This window comes from Aotus nancymaae, unplaced genomic scaffold (assembly GCF_030222135.1).
Source record: "Aotus nancymaae isolate 86718 unplaced genomic scaffold, 86718_ANA_hifiasm-v0.15.2.pri h1tg000029l, whole genome shotgun sequence".
In the NCBI taxonomy this organism is placed as follows: domain Eukaryota; kingdom Metazoa; phylum Chordata; class Mammalia; order Primates; family Aotidae; genus Aotus; species Aotus nancymaae.
This window is the reverse complement of record NW_026988442.1, coordinates 37,287,401-37,310,984: the sequence shown is the minus strand read 5'-3', so window position 1 is coordinate 37,310,984 and position 23,584 is coordinate 37,287,401. Positions and strand designations below refer to the sequence as shown.

The window sequence follows — 23,584 nt, the reverse complement described above, 5'->3', positions numbered from 1 at the left end:
GGCTCAAGCGATCCTCCCTTCTCAGCTTCTCAAAGTGCTGGGATTACAGATGTGAGCCACCATGCCTGGTATCAATATTACAATTTTTGACTAAAGTGTCAAGGCTATTCAATAGGGAAAGTTTTTTTTTTTAAACAAATAATGCTAAGATAACTGGAAAAACATAAGGTAAAATAACGAACCTTACCTCTACCTCCTATAATATAGAAAAGTTAATTTGCGATGGATTAAATAATTACATATAAAATTAAAATTATGACAATTATAGAAGAAAATGCAGAATATATCTGAGGCCTCAGGGCAGACAGAAATTACTTAGGGACAAGAAAAAAGGCATGAATCCAAGAAAAAATAACATCAGCTTCATTAACATTAAAACTTTATCAGAAGACATCACTAAGAAAATGAAAAGGTAAGCCACAAAATGGAGAAAATATTCACAATAGATATATTTAACAAGAGTATATAAAAAATATATTAAAAAATTTATATTCAGCAAGAGATAAGACAAAAAAGTTAAAAATGAGCAAGAGACTTGAATGGTGCCTTCCTAAAAGACATACGAAAGATAAATAAGCACCTATAAGGATGTTGAAAATTAGTTATCTAAGAAATGCAAAGTAAAACCACAGTAAGATACCATTTTATACCCACTAGAATGACTAAAAAGACAGTACCAAATATTGGTGGGGACTAGAGCATGTGAAACTCTACATATTGCTGGTGGGAGGGTAAATGACACAATCAATTTGAACAACTGTTTGGTAACCTCATATTAAGTTATATAAGCATCTACCCTACCAACTAGCAATTCTACTACTAGTTCCCAAAGGAAGTGAAAACCTATGTCCACAAAAAAAAGTTGTAAAATAATGTTCATAGCATGTATATTCATAACAGCCAAAAACTGGAACAACTTGGATGTCCCCAACCAGGAGGAGGAATAGACAATTCATGATCTATCTATATAAGAAAATGTCACTCCCGGTTTAATAAAAAAACAAAACAAAAGTCTGGTACATGCAATAAGGTTAAATCTGCAAAACATCATTTCATGAAAAAGAAATCAAGATGCCAAAGATTATATACTATATTATTGCATTTATGTAAAATTCAAGAATAGGGAAATTTATCTATATACATTAAAATCAATGATTTTAACCATTGATTCACAGAGGGAACTGTACGATTCACAGAGGGAACTTTCAGAGGTAATGGAAATTTCTGCACTTTGATTAGGGTGAGTGATGGTTATATGGAATCTATTTTATCAAAATCAAATCATAAGCTGCTTACAAGAGTCCTACCTTAAATATAAACATACAGAAACTTTTTTAAAAATGGGAAAAAGATTCACCATGCAAATGCTGACCAAGGCAAAACATATTCCTAGAACTAAAGAATATATTTCACAATGTTACAAGGTTTGCTTTATCAGTAAGATATAAAATTCTAAATCGTATGGAATGTAGCTGCAAAATAAAGCAAGTGACAGAATGAAAAGGAGAAATAAATTTACAATCATGGTGACAGATTTTAACTCATTCCTCTTAGCAACTTATAAAGGCAGGTAGATCAAAAACCCAGCAAGGATAACAGAAAAAATGAACACGATTGTAAACTTGACCCAATTCCATTCAGAGAACACAGCACTAACAGTCATAGAGTATACAACCTTTTCAAATAAACACGGAACATTTACCAAAATTGACCATATGCTGGTCCACAGAGCAAACAGTAGCAGATTTCCAAGGATTTAAATCATACAAAATGTGTTCTCTTACCTTAAAACAATTATGCTGGTAATCATTAACAAAAAGTTAACTAGAAGATACCCCTGTCTGGAAACTGAGAAACACACACTGAAATGACATTTAGATCAAAGATAAAATCAAAATAGAAACTGGAAAATATTCAGAACTGAATGATGATGAAATGATCTACAAAAACTTGTTGGATCCAGCAAAAGCCACAGTTAAAGTTTTAAGATAAAAGGAACACAACTGAGGAGGAGGACTGAAAATCAGCGACAACCATCTATCTCAAGAAAAGGAACAGCATATTAAACAAGGACAAACATAATAAAGAAGTAGAAATTAGTGAAACGGGGAACAGACATACCATAGAGTTGATCAAAGGCAAAACTAATATCAGAAATGAAAAAAGGATCTCAGTCTAGAATCTTAACATCTTTATGTCAATAAATTGGAAAAAGGATACGAAAGAGTCAAAATCCTTAAAAAAAAAAAAAAAAACCCAATGTATTAAAACCAATACAAGAACAAACAGAAAATCTGAGTATCAATAATCTTGCAACTATGAAACAAACTGACTCCTTAATTAAACTCTATCATGCAAGAAGAACTCAAAGCCCAGATGGCAACACTGATGAATTTTACTCATCCCTTAAGGGAGGAGTAAGAGCAATTTTATACAATCTCTTCCACAGAAGAGTTTCTCAACCAGTTTTATCAGGCAAGCATAGTCTTGATACCAAACCTGACATGCACATGATAAAAAGAAGTATTTATATGATAGTCTCATTTATAAACATACATAAAAATCTTAAAAATAACCAATTAAAGCCAGTGATATGTATTTAATAAAAATAACATGTCCTGACCTAAGTGGATTTATTCCATGAAAATTTAATGATGGAATTACCACATTAACATAAAAGAGAATAAATATGTGATCAGCCAAATACATGTAGAAAAATATTTAGATAAGTCAATATTATTGATGTTAAAAAAAAAATCAAAGATCCCAGCAAACAAAATAAGGGTGCTTCTGCTGGGCATGGTGGTGTGTACCTACAGTCCTCCCAGCTACTCTGGAGGCTGAGGCAGGAGGATCACTTGAGCCAAGGTGTTCAAGTCTACCCTGAACAATGTGACACTTTGTCTCTTAAAAACAAAAAGAAAAAAAAGGGCATTTTTGTAATGTGATAGGGATATGTACAAAAAACCTATAGCAAACATAATGGTATGATGGTAGAGGCTACCCACTAAGATTAGGATAATCCTAGTAAGATGGTAAAAAATTAGAAGGTTAAAATAACTCATTCCCAGGTGATATAAAAGTATACAGAAAACACATTAAAAAATCTATAGATACAAGCTCTATAAATTAATGAATAAATTCAGCAAGGTTACTGGATAGAACATCAATTTTTAAAAGTCATATTTCTGTATATGATCAACAAATAAAAAGAAAATGAAAATTTAATTTACCATATTAACAACATAAAAAACTGCACTAAACACATCAAACCCCTTGGAAAGATGTCCAAGTCTGCAACATAGAGAAGTCGAAAAAACACTGAGAGAAACTAAAGAACCCTAATATAAATGAAAGGATAATCTATGTTCACACAATAGAAGATTCAGTATTATAAACATGTCATTTATCTCTAGATCAATTTATAAATTCAATGCAAAGCCAATCAAAAACACAGTAAGGATTAGCATGTTGGCGTGTGTGAAAAAGGACAAGATAATTTTAATGTTTATATTCAAATAGGTCAAGAACAGCCAAGACATTCCTGAAGAACAACACAGAAAATTCGTGCCACTGGACAGTAAGAATTAGTATGATACGGAAATTATAAATCACGATATTGACACAAGGATAGAACAAAAAGACAAATGGTCTCTTTAAAGATCACTAATGCAAAAAAATAAGTGTGTCGTGGATTTTATAACCTGTAGAAGTAAAACATGACAAAAGCAGCACAAAGGCTGGGAGAAGAGAAATAGAAGGACACTCTCGCCAGGTTCTTATATGTGAAACTGTATTATTTGAACACAGACTGATATATCAAAGAAGGATATTACAAACTCTAGCAAATCATTAAAATAATAAAAACAAAGAGGTAAATAAGATAACAGTGGAAATAAAATGGAATCATTAATATGGGGCAAAGAGAAAAATAAAGCAAGATGGCAGATTTAAACCAAATGATATTGACAGTTATAATAAATAAAAACAATCTAAATCAGTGCTATAGAACAGAAATTTCTGTTATGAGAGTTGAAATGTAGCTTATATGACTGAAGATTTGATTTTCTAATTTTAACATGTGGCCAGTAGCAACCGTATTAGACAGTGGAGGTCTAAATACTCAATTAAAAGGCAGACTGTCAGATTAGACATAAAAGCAGAACCTATAATTCTGTCTACCAGAAAGCCACTTGAAAAATACAGCTATAAATGAGTTAAATGTAAATGCTTGGGAAGAGACATTCAAATAGAATGCTGAATAGCTTAAATTAATATCAGACAAAGGAGAATTCAGAATGGCACTCTTACTAGGGACAAAAGAGAGACATTTTATGATGGTAAAAGGATCATCAAGAAAACATAACATTGTGGCCAAGTGCGGTGGCTTATGCCTGTAATCCCATGGCAGGAGAATGGCTTGAGACCAGGAGTCTGAGACCAACCTGGGCAGCAAAGTGACCCTAGCTATACAAATAATAAAAAAATTAGCTAGACATGGTGAAGTACACCTATAGTCCTACTACTCAAGAGGCTGAGTGAGGTAGGAGGATAATTTGAGCCTCGGAAGCTGAGGCTTCAGTGAGCTATGATCACATCACGGTGCTCTGTCTTGGCAGATGGAGCAAGACTTTGTCTCTATTTATATATGTAACACACACATGTATATATATAAGAGATATATAATTCATATATATAATATATAATACACATATAAGATACATGCATGATATTAAATCATGCATGTATCTTATATGTTGATATGTATTTTATATATTAATAATACATATAAAACAATGCTACATGCATATACACTCAATAACAAAAGCTTCAAAACATGAAGCAAAAACTGATTAAAAAGAGAAATAGACAAATTCTTAATTAGGGATGCTTCAAATACTCTTTTACTGCAAATAAGAGAAAAAACTAGTAAAAACACAGGAGATATGAGCAGTGCTATTAAACAAGCTAACTAACATTTACAGAATACCCCACACATCAGTTGCAGAATGCACATTCTTTATTAGTACACATGGAACATTCACAAAGAACACATCTTAGGCTAGGAAACAAATGTCTGATGTAAAAGGTTTGAAACACTGAATAATACTGAGTATGTTCTCTGACCACAATAGATTTTTTTGTTTTGATACAGAGTTCTCACTCTGTCACCTAGGCTGGAGTGCTGTGGTGTGATTTCAGCTCACTGCAACTCCCGCCTCCTGGGTTCAACAATTCTCCTGCCTCAGCCTCCCTAGTAGCTGGGATTACAGGTGCCTACCACCATGCCCGGCTAATTTTTGTATTTTTTTTAGCAGAGATGGGGTTTCACCATGTCAGCCAGGCTGCTCTTGAACTCCTGACCTCAAGTGATCCACCCGCTTTGGCTTCCCAAAGTGCTAGGATTACAGGCATGAGCCACCGTGCCTGGACCCACGATAGATTTAAACTAGAAATCAATAATTGAAACCTTTCTGGAAAATGCCCAAATGATTGGAAATTAGAAAATGTATTTCTAAGCAACCAACGGTCAAAGAAGTCACAAGAGAAATGATAGGTACAACTAAATGAAAATGAAAACATATCAAAATCTGTGAAATTTACTTAAACCAGCACTTAAAGGGAAATTTATAGTTCTAAATGCTCAGATAGCAAAAACTGGTTCTTTGAGAAGACCAATACAATTGATAAACTTATAACTGGATAGGTCAGGAAAAGAAGTGAGAAGACTCAAATTAGTACTACCAAAAATGGAAGGAGGGCTATTGATGCAGATCCCAAAGCATTAAAAAGATAAGAGGTGGATATTATAAACAACTTTATGCCACTAAATTAAAAAAACAAAAACAAAAACAGAAATACAATGAAAAAATTCCTTGAAGGACACAAATTACCAAAGCTTACTCAAGAAGAAATAGATACCTGAACAGGCCTTTACAGTATCTACTTAAGAACTGAATGTGTAGTTAAAAATTTTCAGACAAAGATAACTCCTGCTCAGATGGTTTCATTTGTGAATTCCACCAAACATTTAAGGAAGACATAACACCAATTCTACACAAACTCTTCCAAAAAAGTAGAAAAAGAGAAGATATTTCTCAATTCATTTGATGAGGTCCTGATACCAAAACTAGAGAAAGATTATTACAGAAAACTACATGGAGATAAAAATCTTTAACAAAATTTTAGTAAATCAAATCCAGCAATATATAAAAAAGAATAATGTATAATGACCAAGAGAAATTTATCTTAGCAGTGCAAGATTGGTTTAATAGTTCAGTATTAAACTATCAATAGTTATAATGCACCATTTTTAACAGACAGAAAAAGACTATAAACAGTTCAAAACATGTAAAATATCATCTAATACAATTCAACAGAATTCATGATAAAAAAAATCTCATTAATTTAGGGATAGAAGGGTACATCCTCAACCTGATAATGGGCATCTATAAAAAACCTAGAGACGGCCATTAAATTGAATGGTGAAAGACTGAATTATTTTCCCTAAGATAAGGAATAAGGCAAGGATTTCAGTTCTCACCACTTTTCAACATAGTATTGGAGGTCCAATTTAACTAGTGTAATAAGGCATGTAAAAAAAGGCATAAAGATTGAGAAGGAAGAAGTAAAATTGCCTACTCATAGACGACATGACTGTTTACCTAAGAAAACCCTAAGTAATCTACAAAAAAGCTGCTTGAGGTAGCTGAACTCAGCTGTTGGCTGTTACAGGATACAAGGTCAATACGTAAAACTCAGTTTTATGTCCATGCATTAGTAACAGACAACTGGAAATTAAAATAAGAAATACCATTTATAATAGCATCAAAACCATGAAATATTCTGAGATATACTTAACAAAATATGTGGAAGGCCTATACAGTGACAACTAAAAAACTCTGATTAAAAAGCATCAAAGACCTAAATTAACAGAGAATATACCATGTTGCTGGATCAAAGAAGGAATATTAAGATGTCAATTCTTCCCAAATGAGTCAAGAGATTCAATGTGTTCCCAATCAAGATCTTACCTGGCTCTTCTGAACTGGGCACTATGATTCTAAAATTTATAAAGAAATGCAAAAGACCCAGAGGAGCCAGATATGAAAAACAAGAATAGAACTGGATGACATACACTAACTGATTCCAAGACTTTCTATACATCTACAGCAATCAACACAATACTGTACTGGCATAAGGACAAATAGACCAATGGAACAGAAAAGGGAATCCGGAAATAAACCCATACACATATATCAATTTATAGGTGCCAAGGTGATTTAATTCAACAAATGATGAATTCAACATTAACAAATGCTTCTAGTATGATTAGACTGACATATGGAAAAAAAAAATGATCCTTGACCCTTACCTCACAAAGTAAGCAAGAATGAGTAGAAATAGACCAAAATGTAAACAATAAAGCTATAAAAGTTGCAGAAGAAAACATAGGTGAAAATCCTTGCATCATTGGACATATAGGGCACACACACACAAAAGCATAAAAAGAATTAAGCTGGAGTTGATCAAAATTAAACTTTTGCTCTTCAAAAGATACAGTTAAGAAAATAAAATGCTATAGATTGGGAGAAATGAGACAAACAATCCAATTAGAAATAGGCAAAGATTTGAATGGACAAAAATAAGCTCACAAAAGGATGAGCAATATCAGTCATTAGGAAAATTAAAATGAAAACAAATGAGACATCACTACATGCCCAACTGAATGGCTAAAATGAAAGACTGACAATACAAAGTGTTGAAAAGGATGTGGACAACTGCAACTTTCAAATACTGCTGGACAGAATATAAAATAGTACGACTATGTTGGAAAATGATTTGACAAGTTTGTCATAGAGTTAAACCCATACTTTCTACATAACCCAGCAATTCCACTCCTAGGTATATATCCCAAAGGAAAAAAAAATCCACACAAAGAATGTTCATGAACATTAATAGCAGCTTTATTTACAATGGTAAAAATTTTGTAAACAACTCACATTTTATCAATTGGTGAATGAATAAACAAAATTTTGGTATATCCCACACAACGGACTATTAGTAATAAAAGGAATGAACTAGTGATGCATGCAATCTACATTGCATTATCAAAACACATTATCTGGATACAGAAAAGTATATAAATGGTAGTCGCAATTATATGAAACTTTAGAAAAGACAAATATAATCTAAAGTAACGGGAAACTTTTCAGTGGTTCCTGGAGCCAAGGGTAGAGTAAGGCTGAAATGGATGGAACAAAAAAGAACCTACTGTAGTGATTGAAATATTCTACATCCTGATCATGGTAATGATGTCACAGATGCAGACATTTGTAAAATTCATCAAAACATTGGCTTAAAATGGGTGCATTTTATTGTATTTAAACTATATCTCAGTAAAGTCAATTAAAAACATACACTGATGGAATAGAAGAACCATATACAGAGCCTTATAAATACAGATGCTTAATTTGGGACAATAATGGCTCAGTTTAGAGCAGTAGTTTATGGATAGTCTTAAAAAAAAAAATCCAGGCTGGGCAACATGACAAAATCCCACCTCTAACAAAAAACACAAAAATTATCTGGGTGTGGTAGTACATGCCTGCAGTCCCAGATACTTGGGAGGCCAAGGTAGGAGGATCACCCCGGGGAGGTTGAGGCTGCTGGGGAGGTCCAGCCTGGGTGACAGAGCAAGACCCTGTCTCAAAAATAAAATAAAATAAAAATGGGAGCAGGACTATTGAATATCCCTATTGGAATTAAATTAAAAAAAAAACCAAAAAAACAAAAACCCAAAACTTAATCTCTACACTTCACCCAGAAATTATTTCCAGGTGAATTTCTGATCTATATCTGAAAAGCAAAACAAAGTTTCTATAAGATAACAGGAAAATATGACCTTGGTAAATCAGTTTTTTGAACAGGATATAAAAAGTACTAACCATAAAGAAAAAGACTGGTTCAACAGACTACATTAAAAGTAACTTCTGTTCCTACTATCCAAAGCAATCTACAGATTCAACACAATCCCTATAAAAATACCAATCACATTCTTCCCAGAAATAGGAAAAAAAATCCTAAAATTTGTAAGGAACCACAGAAGACCCTGAACAGCCAAAGCATTCCTGAACAAAAAGAACAAAGCTGGAGACATCACACTATCAGACTTCAAATATACTACACAAAGCTGTAGTAACCAAAACATCATGGTACTGGCATAAAGAGAGACACACAGACCAATGAAACAGAATAGAACCCAGAAATTAATCCATATATCATCAGCCAACTGATTTTTGACAAAAGTGCTAAGAACACTCACTGAGGAAAGGCCAGTGTCTTCAATAAATGGTACTAGGAAAACTGGATATGCATATGTGGAAGAATAAAGCTAGACTGTTGCCTCTCATCCTACACAAAAATCAACTCGAATCGAAGACCTATATGTAAGACCTGAAACTATGACTACTAGAAGAAAACATAGGTGAAATGCTTCAGGACACTGGTCTGGAAAAAGATCTTATGAATTAAACCTCAAAAGCACAGGTAACAAAAGCAATAGCGAACAAATGGAATCACATCAAGCTAAAAGCTTCTGCACAGCAAAGGCAACAATCAACAGAGTGAAAAGACAACCTACAGAATGGGACACAATATTTGCTTTTATTGCATGTTTTATCTTTTGAGACAGGGTCTCATTCAGTCACCCAGGCTGGAGTGAAGGGGTGTGATCTCGGCTGATTGCAACCTCCGCCTCCTGGGTTCAAGCGATTCTCATGCCTCAGCATCCCAAATGGTTGAGATTACAGGTATGTGTCACCATGCCTGGCTAATTTGTGTATTTTTTGTAGAGACGGGGTTTCGCCATGTTGGCCAGGCTGGTCTTGAACTCCTGGCCTCAAGTGATCCACCTGCCTTGGCCTCCCAAAGTGCTGGGATTACAGGCGTGAGCCACTGCACCCAGCCTAGAACGGAAGAAAAATTTACAAACGATTCATCCAACAGGGGATTAATAACCAGAATATACAAGGAACTCGAACATCTCAACAGCAAAATAAATAAAACAATTTGATTAAAAAACAGACAAATGATCTGAACAGACATTTCCCAAAAGACAAAAAACATATGTCTAGCAGGTATATGAAAAAATGCTCAACAGCACTAATCATCAGGGAAATGCAAATCAAAACCACAATGAGGCATCATCACACCCCAGTTAGGACGGCTATTATTAAAAAGACAAAAAATGACAAATGCTGGTGAGGATGCAGAGAGAAGAGAACTCTTACATGCTGTTGGTGGGAATGTAAACTAGTACAGCTGTGGTGGAGAACAGTATAGAGGTTCTTTAAAAAGTAACAAATAGAACTATTATAGATCCAGTACTTCCACTACTGGGCATTTATCCAAAGGAAAGGAAATAAGTATACTGAAGAGACATCTGCACTCCCATGTTATGGCAGCACTCTTCACTATAATAGCCAAGACAAAAGAATGAATCCTGTTATTTGCAGCAACATGGATGGAACTGGAGGACATTCAGTGAAATAAGCCAGGGGGAGAAAGTTAAACACTTAAGTGTTCTCATTCATTTGCAGAAGCTCAAAAAGCTGATTTCATAGAAGTAAAAGGTAGAACAGAAGATACAGAGGCTGCGAAGTATAGGGGGAAGGGAGTGATAGGGAGAGAGATTTGTTTAAAGAATACAAAATTACAGCTAAATAGGAGGAATAAGTTCTCGTGTTCTGTACCACTGTAGGATAACTAGAGTTAACAATAATATTTAGTTTTAGTTTAAGGAAGATATTCAATATTCTCAACACAAAGAAACTATGTTTGAGATGACAGATATGTTAATTACTCTGATCTGATCATCATGCATTATTTATATATAAACACCACTATATACCCTGTAAATATGCACAATTATTTTGTATCAGTTAAAAAACTGTAAGAAGCCCTTAAGGATAAAAAATTAGAATATGGGGAAAAAAAAACTTGTGTTCGTTAAAAGATTCCTGCAGAGTAGGAAAAGGTTACTCACAAATGAGAGAAATATCTGCAATTATATATATATAATGTTTACAAATCAACAAGAAAACAACTGGCAATCCAATAGAAAAGTGAGCGAAACTCTTAAACCCTTTACAAAAGTTAATATACAAATGACCAATTAACATATGAAAAAGTGCTTGACAGCTTTAGTCATCAGAAATAGAAATCCAAACCAAAATGGACATACTAGAACACACCCTCTACAACAGCTAAAATTAGACTGATGAGACCAAATGCTTCATAGAAGAGATGAAGCAACTGGAGCTCCGTACACTGTTGGTGGGAGTGAAAACTGGTGCCATACTTCAGGAGCTATCTCACAGAGGTGAAGATGCATCTCCTTAGTGCCCTAGCAATGCCACTGCCATATATATTAATATACATCCCCCATTCTCAAAGATATGGCACAAAAGACATGAGAATGTTCATAACAGTTACATATAATGGCCCCAAACTTCTAAACAGGAAACAAAACGTCCAAGAGTAAAATCAATAAACTGGGGTATATGCATCCACTGAGACACATACCACATAGTGATGAAAACAAACTATTATATGAAATAATATAGATGAATCTCAATGTTTCCCAGAAGCACACTACATGTATGTGTGTGTGTATACTAACTGCATTTATATAAAGTTCAAAACCATAGTGTTAGGTTATTAAAAAATAACCTTTTTAAATTAATTCTGTCATTTGCTAAGAAATAACAAATGCTTTCCATATGGCATACTCCATTCTAAGCAATTTTTATGTGTTTGAATTTAATTTCACAACAACCCTGTAAGTTAGATGCCATGGAGGATTCCCAAATGTGCAAATGTAGCCACAAAGAAGTTAAATAACTTGTCCAATGCCACAGATCAACCTAAGTTCTAGAGCTGGGAGGTGAAGGGAGACAGGCTGGCTTGAGCGTCTGTATTCTAAACACTATGGTACATTGACTCCCAATGAGAGAACTTTAATGGAAAGATGGAAGGAGGGCAAATGTGCAGAAGGAGGTGGGAGGAGGATGGCAAAATTCCCATCTTCCAAAGAAAAATTATCAGTAGATAATGCCTTAAACAGGAGGCAGGGAGGAGAGAGGGATCAAGAACTACCAGTACAGGCTAAGTATCCCTTATCTGAAATGCTGACCAGAGTGTTTCCGATTCTGGGGGCGGGGGGGGGTGCGGAAATTAAAAAAAAAAAGTATTTTGGAATTTTTCAGAATTTGGAATATTTGCATTATACCAGTTCAGCATTCCAAAACCAAAAATCCAAAATCTAAAATACTCAATATGTGAGTGTCATATTGTTGCTCAAAAAGTTTTAGATTTTGGAGCATTTTGAATTTGGGGTACTCAACCTGTGTATGCAGGTTATGAAAAAATTTGGAGAAAAGATCAGAAAAAATAGCTAAATGCCAAGGTAACAGTAAACTTCCAGTGAATGGCTCAGAGTAGAGCACTCTTGTTTATACTACAATTATGAGCCTCATTAACACTACTTCAAGTTTAAAAAACCATATACACACTGCTTTGATACAAATGATTTTAAAATTTTAAAAAGATTTAAACATTTACAAAAGAATAGGCCAAATAGTGTGGCTTATGCCTAATCCTAGCACTTTGGGAAGCCCAGGCAAGAGAACTTCTTGAGGCCAAGAGTTCAAGATCAGCCTGGGCAATGTAGTGAGACCCCATCTCTACAAAATAGAAAAAAAATTAGCAAAGCATGATGGTGCATACTGCTCATGCTATTGTTGTCCTAGCTACTCAGGAGGCTGAGCAGGAAGGTTGCTTCGGCTCAGGAGTTTGAGGCTGTAGTGAGCTCAAAGCGTCCCTCTATTTTAGCCTGGGTGACCAAGCAAGACCTTGTCTCTAAAAAGTAAAAATTAAAAAAGAATAATAACTACCGTTTATTGAGCTCCAGTGTCCCTGGCACTTTCCTAAGCATTTTAAATACAACTCTCCTGGAATTCTCCTAACAATATGGGGCCAGTCCTATCATTATCCTTAAGTGCTTATGAAGAAACAGATCAGAGATTAAACTGCCTAGGGTTGGCCAGGTGCTGTGGCTCACATCTGTATCTCAGCACTTTGGGAGGCCCAAGGCAGGTGGATCACCTGAGGTCAGGAGTCTGAGACCAGCCTGGCCAACATGGTGAAACCCTGTCTCTACTAAAAATACAAAAATTAGCTGGGCATGGTGGCGGGCACCTGTAATCCCAACTACAACTACATGGGAGGCTGAGGCAGTGAGCCGAGATTGTGCCACTACGATCGAGCCTGGGCAACAGAGAGAGACTCAGTCTCAAAAAAAAAAAAAAGAATAAATTGGCCAGGTACGTTGGCTCATGCCTGTAATCCCAGCACTTTGAGAGGCTAAGGTGGGAAGATCAGGAGGTCAGGAGATCGAGACCATCCTGGCCAACATGGTAAAAGTCTGTCTCTACTAAAATACAAAAAATTAGCCGGGCATGGTGGCAGGCGCCTGTAGTTCCAGCTACTCAGGAGGCTGAGGCAGGGGAATGGCTTGAACCCGGGAGGCAGAGGTTGCAGTGAGCCGAGATCCTGCCACTGCACTCCAGCTGGGCGACAGAGCAAGACTCCATCTCAAAAAAAAAAAAAAAGAATAAATCATTTCTTGCATATTAGTCATAACGTAGCTCCTCCTTGTAGGTAAGGTCTACAAGGACAGAAGTCCATTTTGTCTAAATCAGGGGTCAGCAAACTTGTTCTGTAAAGTGTCAGACAGCAAATATTTTTGGGTTTGTGGGCTATCAAGTCTTAGTTGCAACTATTCAAGTTGGTCATTATAGCCCCAAAGCAGCAAGACAGTAAGTAAATAAATGGGTGTGACTGTTTCAGTAACTCTTTACAAAGGCAGGAGGTGGGCAAAAGGGCCACAGTTTGCTGACCCCTGGTCTAGCACCCAGTCTAGCACCTGGCATGTAGCAGGCACTCTGAATAAAGAAAACTACCAAAAAAAGGCCACCAACTTTGGCTATTAGATGGAAACTGGTACTAAGGGAAGATGGTTTTAGTGGCATGGTGGGGTGGAACTGAGATGACAGAGGCCTGGGGTGTGAGCAGCAGTTGAGGAAGTGGTAACTTCTCTTTCAGGAGTTCCACTGTCTGAGCAGCAGGTTGGGGAACGGTGCTCTTCTAGTGGAGTGGGGTGGATTGGGAACCTGTGTGCAGGCATAGGGCTGAGGAAGAAACAGGGTAACTGACGGTAAGGTGGGGCTCCAGAGCTCAGGGGTATGTTTAGGGGTTGGTCACAAAGGAGGAAGCCACCTTCTAAAGATGAGGAAAAACCAACAAACAAACAAACGAAAGAAAAGCAGAAAAAAGAAACGAGGAGAAAGCCTTGTATGTTTTTTTCCTGTGAAAATGTGAGCCAAATCTCTGGGTGCAGAGAGTGGCCTAGAGGCAGCTCAGGAGCCACAGGCATCTGGCAGATTGGGAGCCACTGGCAAAAAAGGGAATAGTGGACACTTAAGACAGGGCCATGGGCCTCACCAAGATGCATGAAGCTACACCCTTCACTTTTCTCTTATTTGAGAGAGCACTTCTAGCCGAGGTGGTGTCTGGGTGTCTTGTGGGTTCTGGGTTTCCAGCTCTGACTCAGTGTGAAGTGTGTCACTTGCTGAATTACCAGCAGTACTTGTCACTTCCCAACACTTTCCCATGCAGGTAGTGACAGGCAGGCCCTGAGGAGGATGGGGTCATGTTTTACATGTGGTCACAACTAGCTCTTAAAGGATACTGAAAAGCATTTTAATTGCAGAAATTTATTGGTGAATTTCATCCCCATGCTTTCAGATGTGTAGGGCACCCATAGGGTTTAAGAAAGCAGATAGGTTGCGTGTGGTGGCTCATACATAATTCTAGCACTTTGGGAGGCTGAGGTGGGTGGATCACTTGAGCCCAGGAGTTCCAGACCAGCCTGGGTAACACGGTGAAACTCCATCTCTACTAAAAATACAAAAAATAAGCCAGGTGTGGCAGTGTGCATCTGTGTCTCAGCTACCTGAGATGGGAGGATGGCTTGAGCCCAGGAGGTTGAGGCTACCGTGAGCCATGATGGTGCCACTGCACTCCAGCCTGGGTGAAAAAAAAAAAAGCAGATAAAAAATATTGAATACATATGCCCAGGGCGGTGGCTCACGAGTGTAATCCCAGCACTTTGGGAGGCTGAGGCAGGCAGATCACCTGAGGTCAGGAGTTCGAGACCAGCTTGGCTAACATGGTGAAACCCCATCTCTACTAAAATTACAAAATTAGCCAGGCGTGGTGGTGGGCGCCTGTAATCCCAGCTACCTGGGAGGCTGAGGCATGAGAATCGCTTGAACCCGGGAGGCAGGGGTTGCAGTGAGCCATTGCACTCCAGCCTGGGCAACAAGAGCAAGAGTCTGTCTAAAAAAAAACAAAAAAAAATTGAACACATAACCTGACAACAGTAGCTTATAATTTCTCAGGGGACAATTTTATGGCAGTTTCTCTCCTGGGCTGTAAAATATTTCTCTATTAGGCAAAGAATGATCTATATAGAGCACAAAGGTCAATTTTGTCCTAATGATGGATAATACAGAACTTTTTTTAAATGTTGGAAACCATTTGATCGAGGGTTTGACAATAAAACTAGAACATAGCACCTATTTAGTTTTATAATCCTAATATAGTATTAAAGCCTATAAAACACAACTTCTTATGTAGTCAAAGGATTAGTACTGTGACATGAAAAGTTTTCTTACAGAGTCAAAAACATAGGAACAATCAACCTCACTTACCATGGAACCAGAGACCTGAAGAAACCTTCCATTTCAATATGAATTTGTTAATTCATTATTACTACCAATACAGGGATGTGTAAGGGTTCAGATCTCATCCTACTACTTTCAGGAAGGACAAAACCATCTAGATGTCTTTTACTTGATATGCCTGGAAGAATAGCACCGGATCTGTTTTCATCTGCCTTATTTTAAGGTGTAATCGTTGTGGGTATTTATAGATTGAAGTTTCTGCGTCTATTCTAATAATTAGTAAAACTCCAATTCATATTTGCATTTTGACGTTTTCACCCCACACAAGTCTGAAGATAATTTTACTAAAATACACAGATCCTCACTGGACTCTTTTAAGTCCTTCCAGAGACAATGCGAACCAGCGACTCAGAATTCAATGAATATAAAGCGCAGGGCCTACGCCTGTAACCCACTATTTATCTGGAAGGGTTTTCAATGCACCTTTAGATGTGTATCAAATAAAAATCTCTTACCCTATTGTTGGGTTGATGTTTGGATCAAAACTGTCTTCCACAAACCGCCACACAATACTCGATTTACCTACACCAGTATCCTGAAAGAGAACGAGATGAGTGACTGAGAAAAAGTTTACCTTCTTGCAGACACCAAAAACTACTTTGTGGCATAAGTTCAGGATTTTAAAAAATCACCCTAGATGTGTAAATTTTATAAACTGAGGAACACAAAAGCGGTTGTCATAACAATTCAGTGAAGTAATTAGGAGATTCTAAATGTACTAAAAGGGAGAGGTTTTTGCAGTTTTTAAGACAAATTAGGACCCTTTGAAAGACCCAAAGTTTCTGCTTCGTAAAAAGTAACAAGTCTACTTGCTTTTTAACATATGTTAGTAAACTTTGAACTCCTGAGTTACCTCTGAGTAATCCCTGATGAATTCTAGCCCCACTCTATTTGGAGGCAATAAAGATTAGTTACTGGAGTTCCTGCCGATCTTTAAGGCAGAAACTCTGAAATGCCAGCATCAATCTCAGAAAGAAGTCTTTGAAATGGCCAACACCTTGTCCTTCCTGACAAGACAGGAAGCTGAAGCTTCAGACTAGTCTTTGGGGCTTCCTGAGTTGAACACCCTTTTTCTCCACAGAAGAGTTACTTGATAAAGTAACTCTTTGGAGAAGCGGCAGGAGTATCCTACAAGTTCAAAAACACCCAAGAGACAAAGTAGGCCAATTCCGCTTGTAAAACCTAAAGACTGGTTATTGGTTTTACTTTGGAAGACTTGGCCAACTCCCAATTAATACCTTGGTAAGTTGGAGAAAACTATGTAAGGGCCTCTCTTAACCCAGATGTAATAGAGAGGCAAGGGGGGGGGGGTCTGTTTGCTCTTTGGGGGGCGGGAAGAGTCCACAGGCTCCGGGGCGGGGAAGGGGAAGGGTCCTTGCGGCCTCCAGGACCTTTTGGAGGGTCTAAGAGGTGGGCGGCACGGCTCCCGACCTGGAGGGAGGGTCCACGGAGCTGGCAGACAGCATCTCGGACGGAGGTGGGGGAAGGGGTGAGAGGACGTGGGGGATCCGGGGTCCTTGTCCGCCCAGCCTCCCGTGGCCCTCCCGGCTGGACTCGCCGCCACTCACCCCCAGCAGACACACTTTGAGCTCCCTCAGCGCCATGGCCCGGGAGCCAGGGGCGCGGGCCCGCCGCCGCCCTAAGTTGAGGAGGGAGAGGCCGGGCCCAGCAAGAGCATCCCCTGGCGCCACCGCCGCCGCACGGCCCAGGCCCGGTCCGCGCAGAGGCGGCTGCCGCCCGTCCTCCAACACTAGGTCCGACCTGTCCGCTGCCAGCCGCCTAGGGCCCGCCTTAGCAGCCGGGACGCCGCCGCGGCCTTCCGGGCGCCGCCGCTGCCGCCATCTTGGGACGCCGGCCGGGTCACCTGACCTCCACGCCCACCTCGGCAGCCACCTTCGCCGCGAGGGCGGGGCCGGCCGGCTGGCGCGGGCCTGGGGCGGGGCCTGAAGCCGATGGCCCCACCCCCGTTCACAGGCCCCGCCCCCCCATCACGCTCCTGCCGGTCCCTCCTTCAGGCCCATCCCAAGATGGCGGGTGAGTGGGGCTGGGTTCCCGGGACACCCGGGTTGCTCCCCTCCCTCTCGCCCCGTGACCACTCGGCGAGGCCGGGGGCCTCCTACCCAACCCCCACCTGACCCCTCCCGCCGCAGCCCCCTGGTAACTCCTTGTGTATTTCTTGGTTTTCAGAGATCCCCTTGTACTTTGTGGATTTGCAAGACGACTGTAAGTAAGAGTTGGGACACTCCTTCCCCTCCTTGGGACCCTCTCAAAGAATTCAGGGTGCACGAAGCGCGGGGCAGGGGAGCCTCAGGCCAGGCCGTCGTCGGGACCAGAACAGCGGGACCCCCAACTGCCTAGATCCACTTGTGGCCGTCCCTCCTTCCTGTGCGGGGCGGGCTGAGGGTGGGAGCCCATCCATCGGGGGAAGGATTTTTGTCGTTGGGAAACTTTTGACTTCCTGTCACTTTCTTTTCTTTCTGAGCCTGCAGCTGCCCCGGGATGGGTCGAGGGGGTAGTCCCAAGTCCCAGTCGACTCAGGGAGGACGGGGGGCCTGCCACTTCGGAGGTGGGTGACTTCCATCTCAGGGCCTCTCCCTTTTCCTGGGGACTTTTAGGAGTGCGGGGGGCGGGGGGGGGAGGGGGGGAGGTCCCGCGGTCCCGCTCTGGGTGTGGCACGGACTTCTCAAGTGCTCTGGCCACAGCGCAGCTCCATCTCTTATCCCATGGAGCCCGTTGGCCCCGCATTTCTTGGGTGGGTCCCTTGTCCCTTCTTGCCCTCTTCTTTGGAATCATGTTAAGGGCTGGTAGCTGGGGGAGGTGTCATATTGGAAATCCAAGTTTGCATTTGTGGAGAAGGAAGGAAGCATTTTCTCTCCTTTCAAGAAACATTTCTTGAGCAGCTACTTGCTCTGGGCCGGGCCACATGGTGGGCTCCGGACCTGCAAGGATGTGTTGGAAACAGCTCTATGCTCAGAGAGCTCACAGGCTGTGAGGAGAGCCTACTTGTAAACAGAAAATTACCAAGCGCTGGAGTGCTTGCTGGTGAAGAAGCCCTATATAAATCATCCAAATAGCTAACATTAGTTGGGGGCGTACTGTATGCCAGTCATATACAGTACTTCCTCTCATCTTCCTTCCACATCTGCAGGTTTCCTAATAGTAAGAGTTGGTGTTTACTGAAAACTTACCGTAGACCAGGCAGCGTTAAACTCTTTACACACATTAACGCAGAAAGTGCAGTTTCAGCTGGGCATGGTGGCTCACGCCTGTAATCCCAGCACTTTGGGAGGCAGAGGTGGGCAGATCACTTGAGGTCAGGAGTTTGAGAGCAGCCTGGCCAACATGGTGAAACCCCATCTCCACTAAAATCACAAAAATTAGCTGGGTGTGGTGGTGCACACCTGTAATCCTAGCCACTTGGGATGCTGAGGCAAGAGAATCGCTTAAACCTGGGCCCACCACTACACTCCAGCCTGGGCAACAGAGCGAGACTCCACCTCAAAAAAAAAAAAAAAAAAAAAAAAAAGCAAAAGAAAGGGCAGTTTTGTTAAAGTAGCATAACAATTTTGAAGGGCAAAACAAGCTGAGAGTTAGGAGCTTGGTGTCTGTGGTGTCCGATGGCCAAGAGTGAAATCCCATGTCACTGTTTACTAGCAATGTGATCCCAGGCAAGTCACTGTATCACTCTACGCCTGAGTGACCTCATCTGTAAAGTGGGTATTATGGTGGCCCACCTCGAAAGGCTTTTGTAAGGGATTAAATGAATAAAGGATTTAGCACAATGCCTAGTATGTAATAAACACTTGGTAAATATTGGCTGCTGTTACTGTTAACACTGTTGAGCCCGGTACAGTATAGATCCAGTTTTACGGTATAGATCCAGGTTTACTGAGCTGAATGTTTAGCCAATGAGTGTGCTCAGATTGAAGGAGTTGTATCATTTCCATTGATAAACAATCTTTAGCTGCCATGATGGTGCTTCTCATTCATAGATTTGGCATTTGGTCTGGCTGGAAAGCTATTTTCTGGCTGTTTCAGTTATCTAACTACCCTAAAACTCAATGGCTTAAACCAACAGCATTTGATTTCTCACAAATCTGGGTAGACTGGGTGGCGCTCCTGCTTAGTTAGTGTGGTTTCAGTTGGGAAAGTCCAAAATGATGTCACTCGTGTGGGTGGCGTAGGTCCTGGCTGTTGGCTAGGAGATCTGCCAGGACTATCGGCCAGGACCTCAGTTCTTTGCCAGGTGCCCTTTTCACTTGGCTAGGTCAGCCCTCTCACGGTGTAGTGGCCACAGGGGAGTTGCACCTCTTTTCTGATGGCTAGCTTCTGTCAGCCCTTTTTCGCCAATGTATGTACAAAAAAGGAAGTAAGGGATTATCTAGGAAAAAATGCCAATCTTACTTTGGACAAATATTTGAACAAATGTTAGATGTTTGAGGCTTCTGATGAAAAAGGCATAAGAACTCTTTAGCAGACAGCTGAAGACTTGCCCCAATAAGGAAGGAAACCACCATTATGGCTCTGAGTATAACCACACCTCGGGTAGGACAACTCTGGGGGCCTCCTGGGGGCTTCCTGTTTGAGCAAGGGTAGGAGCTGTGGAATGCTATAACTTAGGAGTTTATAACACAATTGATCTGTACGGGAGGGCCTGCTAATTCGGGCTGCTCTGCTTCTACCCCTACACCTCCCCATAGTAGTACTGGGAGGTATTACCATACTGTGGTTGGCAGAAAGATCCCTGAGGTCCTCTACATCCTGGCTCTCTCACACTTGTAGCTGTGTTACGTTGGGTGGACCACTCACCCCTTCTGTTCAATTCTTTGGAAAGTGGCATGAGAATGGGAGCTGCCTCATAGGACAGGTGTGAGGGTTAGATGAGATAGACAGAAAACATTCCAGTCTAGTGCTTTGCAAAGTATTCAGTGGTTTTATCATCATCATCATCTTTGCTGGATTTCTGTTTAAGAGCTTATGATTCAGTGTTAACAGGTGCTGCTCTGTGAGGTAGGTGGGATTATTCCTCTTACAGATGAGAAAACTGAGAATCAGGTCCAGTAACTTATCCATTGTGGCACAGCTCATGAATGGTAGAATTCACGGTCAAATATGGTGCCTCTCTTTTCTGTTCTTTTTTCTTTTGAAATGGAGTCTCTCTCTGTAGCCCAGGCTGGAATACAGTGGCGTAATCTCAGCTCACTGCAGCTTCCACCTCCCGGGTCCTGGTTTAACCAATTCTCCTGCCTCAGCCTCCTGAGTAGCTGGGATTACAGGCACACGCCATCATGCCTAGCTAATTTTTGCATTTTTAGTAGAGATGGGAGAGAATGGCGAGGAACAAAAGAGTCAGAGTGGTGGAAGCGGAATCCACCTTGTTTCCCTGCCCATCAGCGTAATGTGTTTGACTTTTGTTGCTCTGTATTTTCACCATGTTTGCCAGGCTGGTCTTGAACTCCAGACCTTGTGATCAGCCCTCCTCGGCCTCCCAAAGTGCTGGGATTACAGGCATGAGCCACCGCATCCAGCTGACTCTTCTTTTTATTCCAGCACAGGGATCAACCTCATAAATATTCTTAACCTACGGGGTGGGAAATGGATGTCAGTTTGGGTGATACTGTGACTGTTGTCCTCCTTGGTCATTTGTGTCTGAATGATGTGATGTCCCTCTATTTAGACAGTAGGTTCCTTGGGGCGGGGACACTGGCCATCCTTTCTATAACCCAATGTCTTGCATGATCTAGGTGCTCAATTAATGTTCTTACTGTAAACGATAATGGATTACAAGGCTTTTGTCTGATTGACTTTGTGATTCTTGATTATGTTTGGCTAATTTCAAAAGGGAGCCATAATGAATGGATGTTTATTTTTTAAATCATTCAGAGTCTTCAGGCCATCGCAGCAGAGGAGAGATTTAATTTCAGAGAATTGGCTTAGTGAAACAATCTAAATTTCTTCTCTTGAGAGCAGAAAGTATGTGGGATTGTGGGGCATATTGGTATTCACATTGAATTGCATGTGGAAGGTGGAGCTGTATGTCTGTGCCCAGGCATCTACAGGCCTATGAATGTCTGGTTTTGCTCATAGCATATGGAGGCTGAAGAGGTGTTATTGTTGGTAAGGTTTACTTGGCCAATTAGAATTTAAATGTGTGTCAGTGGTGGTTGAATAAAAAATCAGGGGAGCCTATTGCAAATATAGAGACCTGAGAGACCTACCAACAAAATACAATATGTAGTCATATTTGGATCTTTTTTTTTGAGACCGAGTCTTGCTTTGTCGCCAGGCATCAGGCTGGAGTGCAGTGGTGCGATCTTGGCTCACTGCAACCTCCCTCTCCCGGGTTCAAGCAATTCTCCTGCCTCAGCCTCCTAAGTAGCTGGGGCTATAGGCATGCTCTACCACGCCCAGCTAATTTTTTGTATTTTTTAGTAGAGATGGGGTTTCACCATGTTGGCCAGGATGGTCTTGATCTCTTGACCTTGTGATCCGCCTGCCTCAACCTCCCAAAGTGCTGGGATTACAGGCGTGAGCCACCGCACCCAGCTGGATCTTTAGTTGAACAAATCAACTATAAAAATACATTATTGAGACAGGGAAAATTGAGTTTGGACTAGGTATTAGATAATATTAAGAATTATTAATTTTGTTGGATGTGATAATGTCATGGTTTTGTTCAAAGGAAAAAGGCCTCATCTAACAGAAACAGGCATTCATGGGTGAAATGATTTGCTATGTGAAGTCTGCTATCAAATACTGCAGCAAACAGTAAACAAAAAGTCAGGAGAGGGAAAAATAAATGGCAGAATGTTGATACTTGTTGAATCTGGTTGCTGGGGACTAGTCTCTATTTTTGCATATGTTTCAAAATTTCCATAGTAAAAGGTTTCAAAAAATGAGATAAAAGTGTCACATATGGTCAAACATCTGCAGGAAGAGGTGGAAGGCTGGATTTCAATTTTGATGCCACTGCAGAGTTCTCGTAAGATACATTTAGCTTTAAAATACTGACTCGTAAAATACGTTAGTGTTTCGGGGGCAGTGTATTTCTTTTCAAATGTTTAACTTTCAAGAGGTATCTATGAAAGAATTTGGAAGAGGATATACTTCTATTTATGAGAAAAGCTAGGTGCCAACAAATGATATCTGGACCTTTGGTGAAAAAAGGATTAGCAAAGCCAATGGAATATAGATAGAGTCTTGAAATCTTAATGCTAGAAGGAGCAGTGTATGTTCAACCTTGAATAAAAGACATTTTCCAGAGCAAAAGCGTTCCAGGTCACCTGCACACTTTGTTCTACATTTGTAAAAATGTTCTTCTCAAGAACAACAACCAAGTCCCCAAAGCAGAGAAACTATATTAATCTGAGTCCTAAACCAAACCATCAAACTTTTTCTCTGAATTATGATAGACACATGAATCAAAGATTTTCAATTTTTATAATAAAAATCTCCCTGTCAACTGAAATAATTTGAACAGCAATATTCTAATATTGGAAAAGAGAACAAAACCAAGAGATCCAACTGTTCTCTAAATCAGAGATTGGCAATTTTTTTCTGGAAGGATCAGATATTTTAGGGCTTGCTGGCCAGAAGGTCCCTGCTCTGCTATTGTAGCCTGAAAGCAGCCATAAACAGCATATAAATGAGTAGGCATGGCTGTGTCCTAATAAAACTTTATTTACAAATACAAGTAGTGGGCTAGATTTGGCCTA

The 23,584-nt window shown here is 40.0% G+C and overlaps 2 protein-coding genes across 2 annotated transcripts in view; one reads left to right on the top strand and one right to left on the bottom strand.

Annotated features, from left to right (window-relative positions):
- RAB22A (RAB22A, member RAS oncogene family) overlaps positions 1-17,535 on the bottom strand; it is a 52,626-nt gene extending 35,091 nt beyond the window's left edge. The window contains exons 1-2 of the mRNA XM_064382547.1: positions 17,438-17,535; positions 16,325-16,404 (exon numbers count right to left, since the gene is read on the bottom strand). Coding sequence (XP_064238617.1) covers positions 16,325-16,404; positions 17,438-17,473 — 116 coding nt within the window. The 5' untranslated portion in view covers positions 17,474-17,535. The remainder of the gene's footprint in view (positions 1-16,324; positions 16,405-17,437) is intronic.
- Positions 17,536-17,887: 352 nt separating this feature from the next.
- Positions 17,888-23,584, top strand: part of LOC105727559 (serine/threonine-protein phosphatase 4 regulatory subunit 1-like) — a 78,704-nt gene continuing 73,007 nt past the window's right edge. Inside the window, exons 1-2 of the mRNA XM_064382546.1 lie at positions 17,888-17,903; positions 18,057-18,092. Coding sequence (XP_064238616.1) covers positions 17,897-17,903; positions 18,057-18,092 — 43 coding nt within the window. The 5' untranslated portion in view covers positions 17,888-17,896. The remainder of the gene's footprint in view (positions 17,904-18,056; positions 18,093-23,584) is intronic.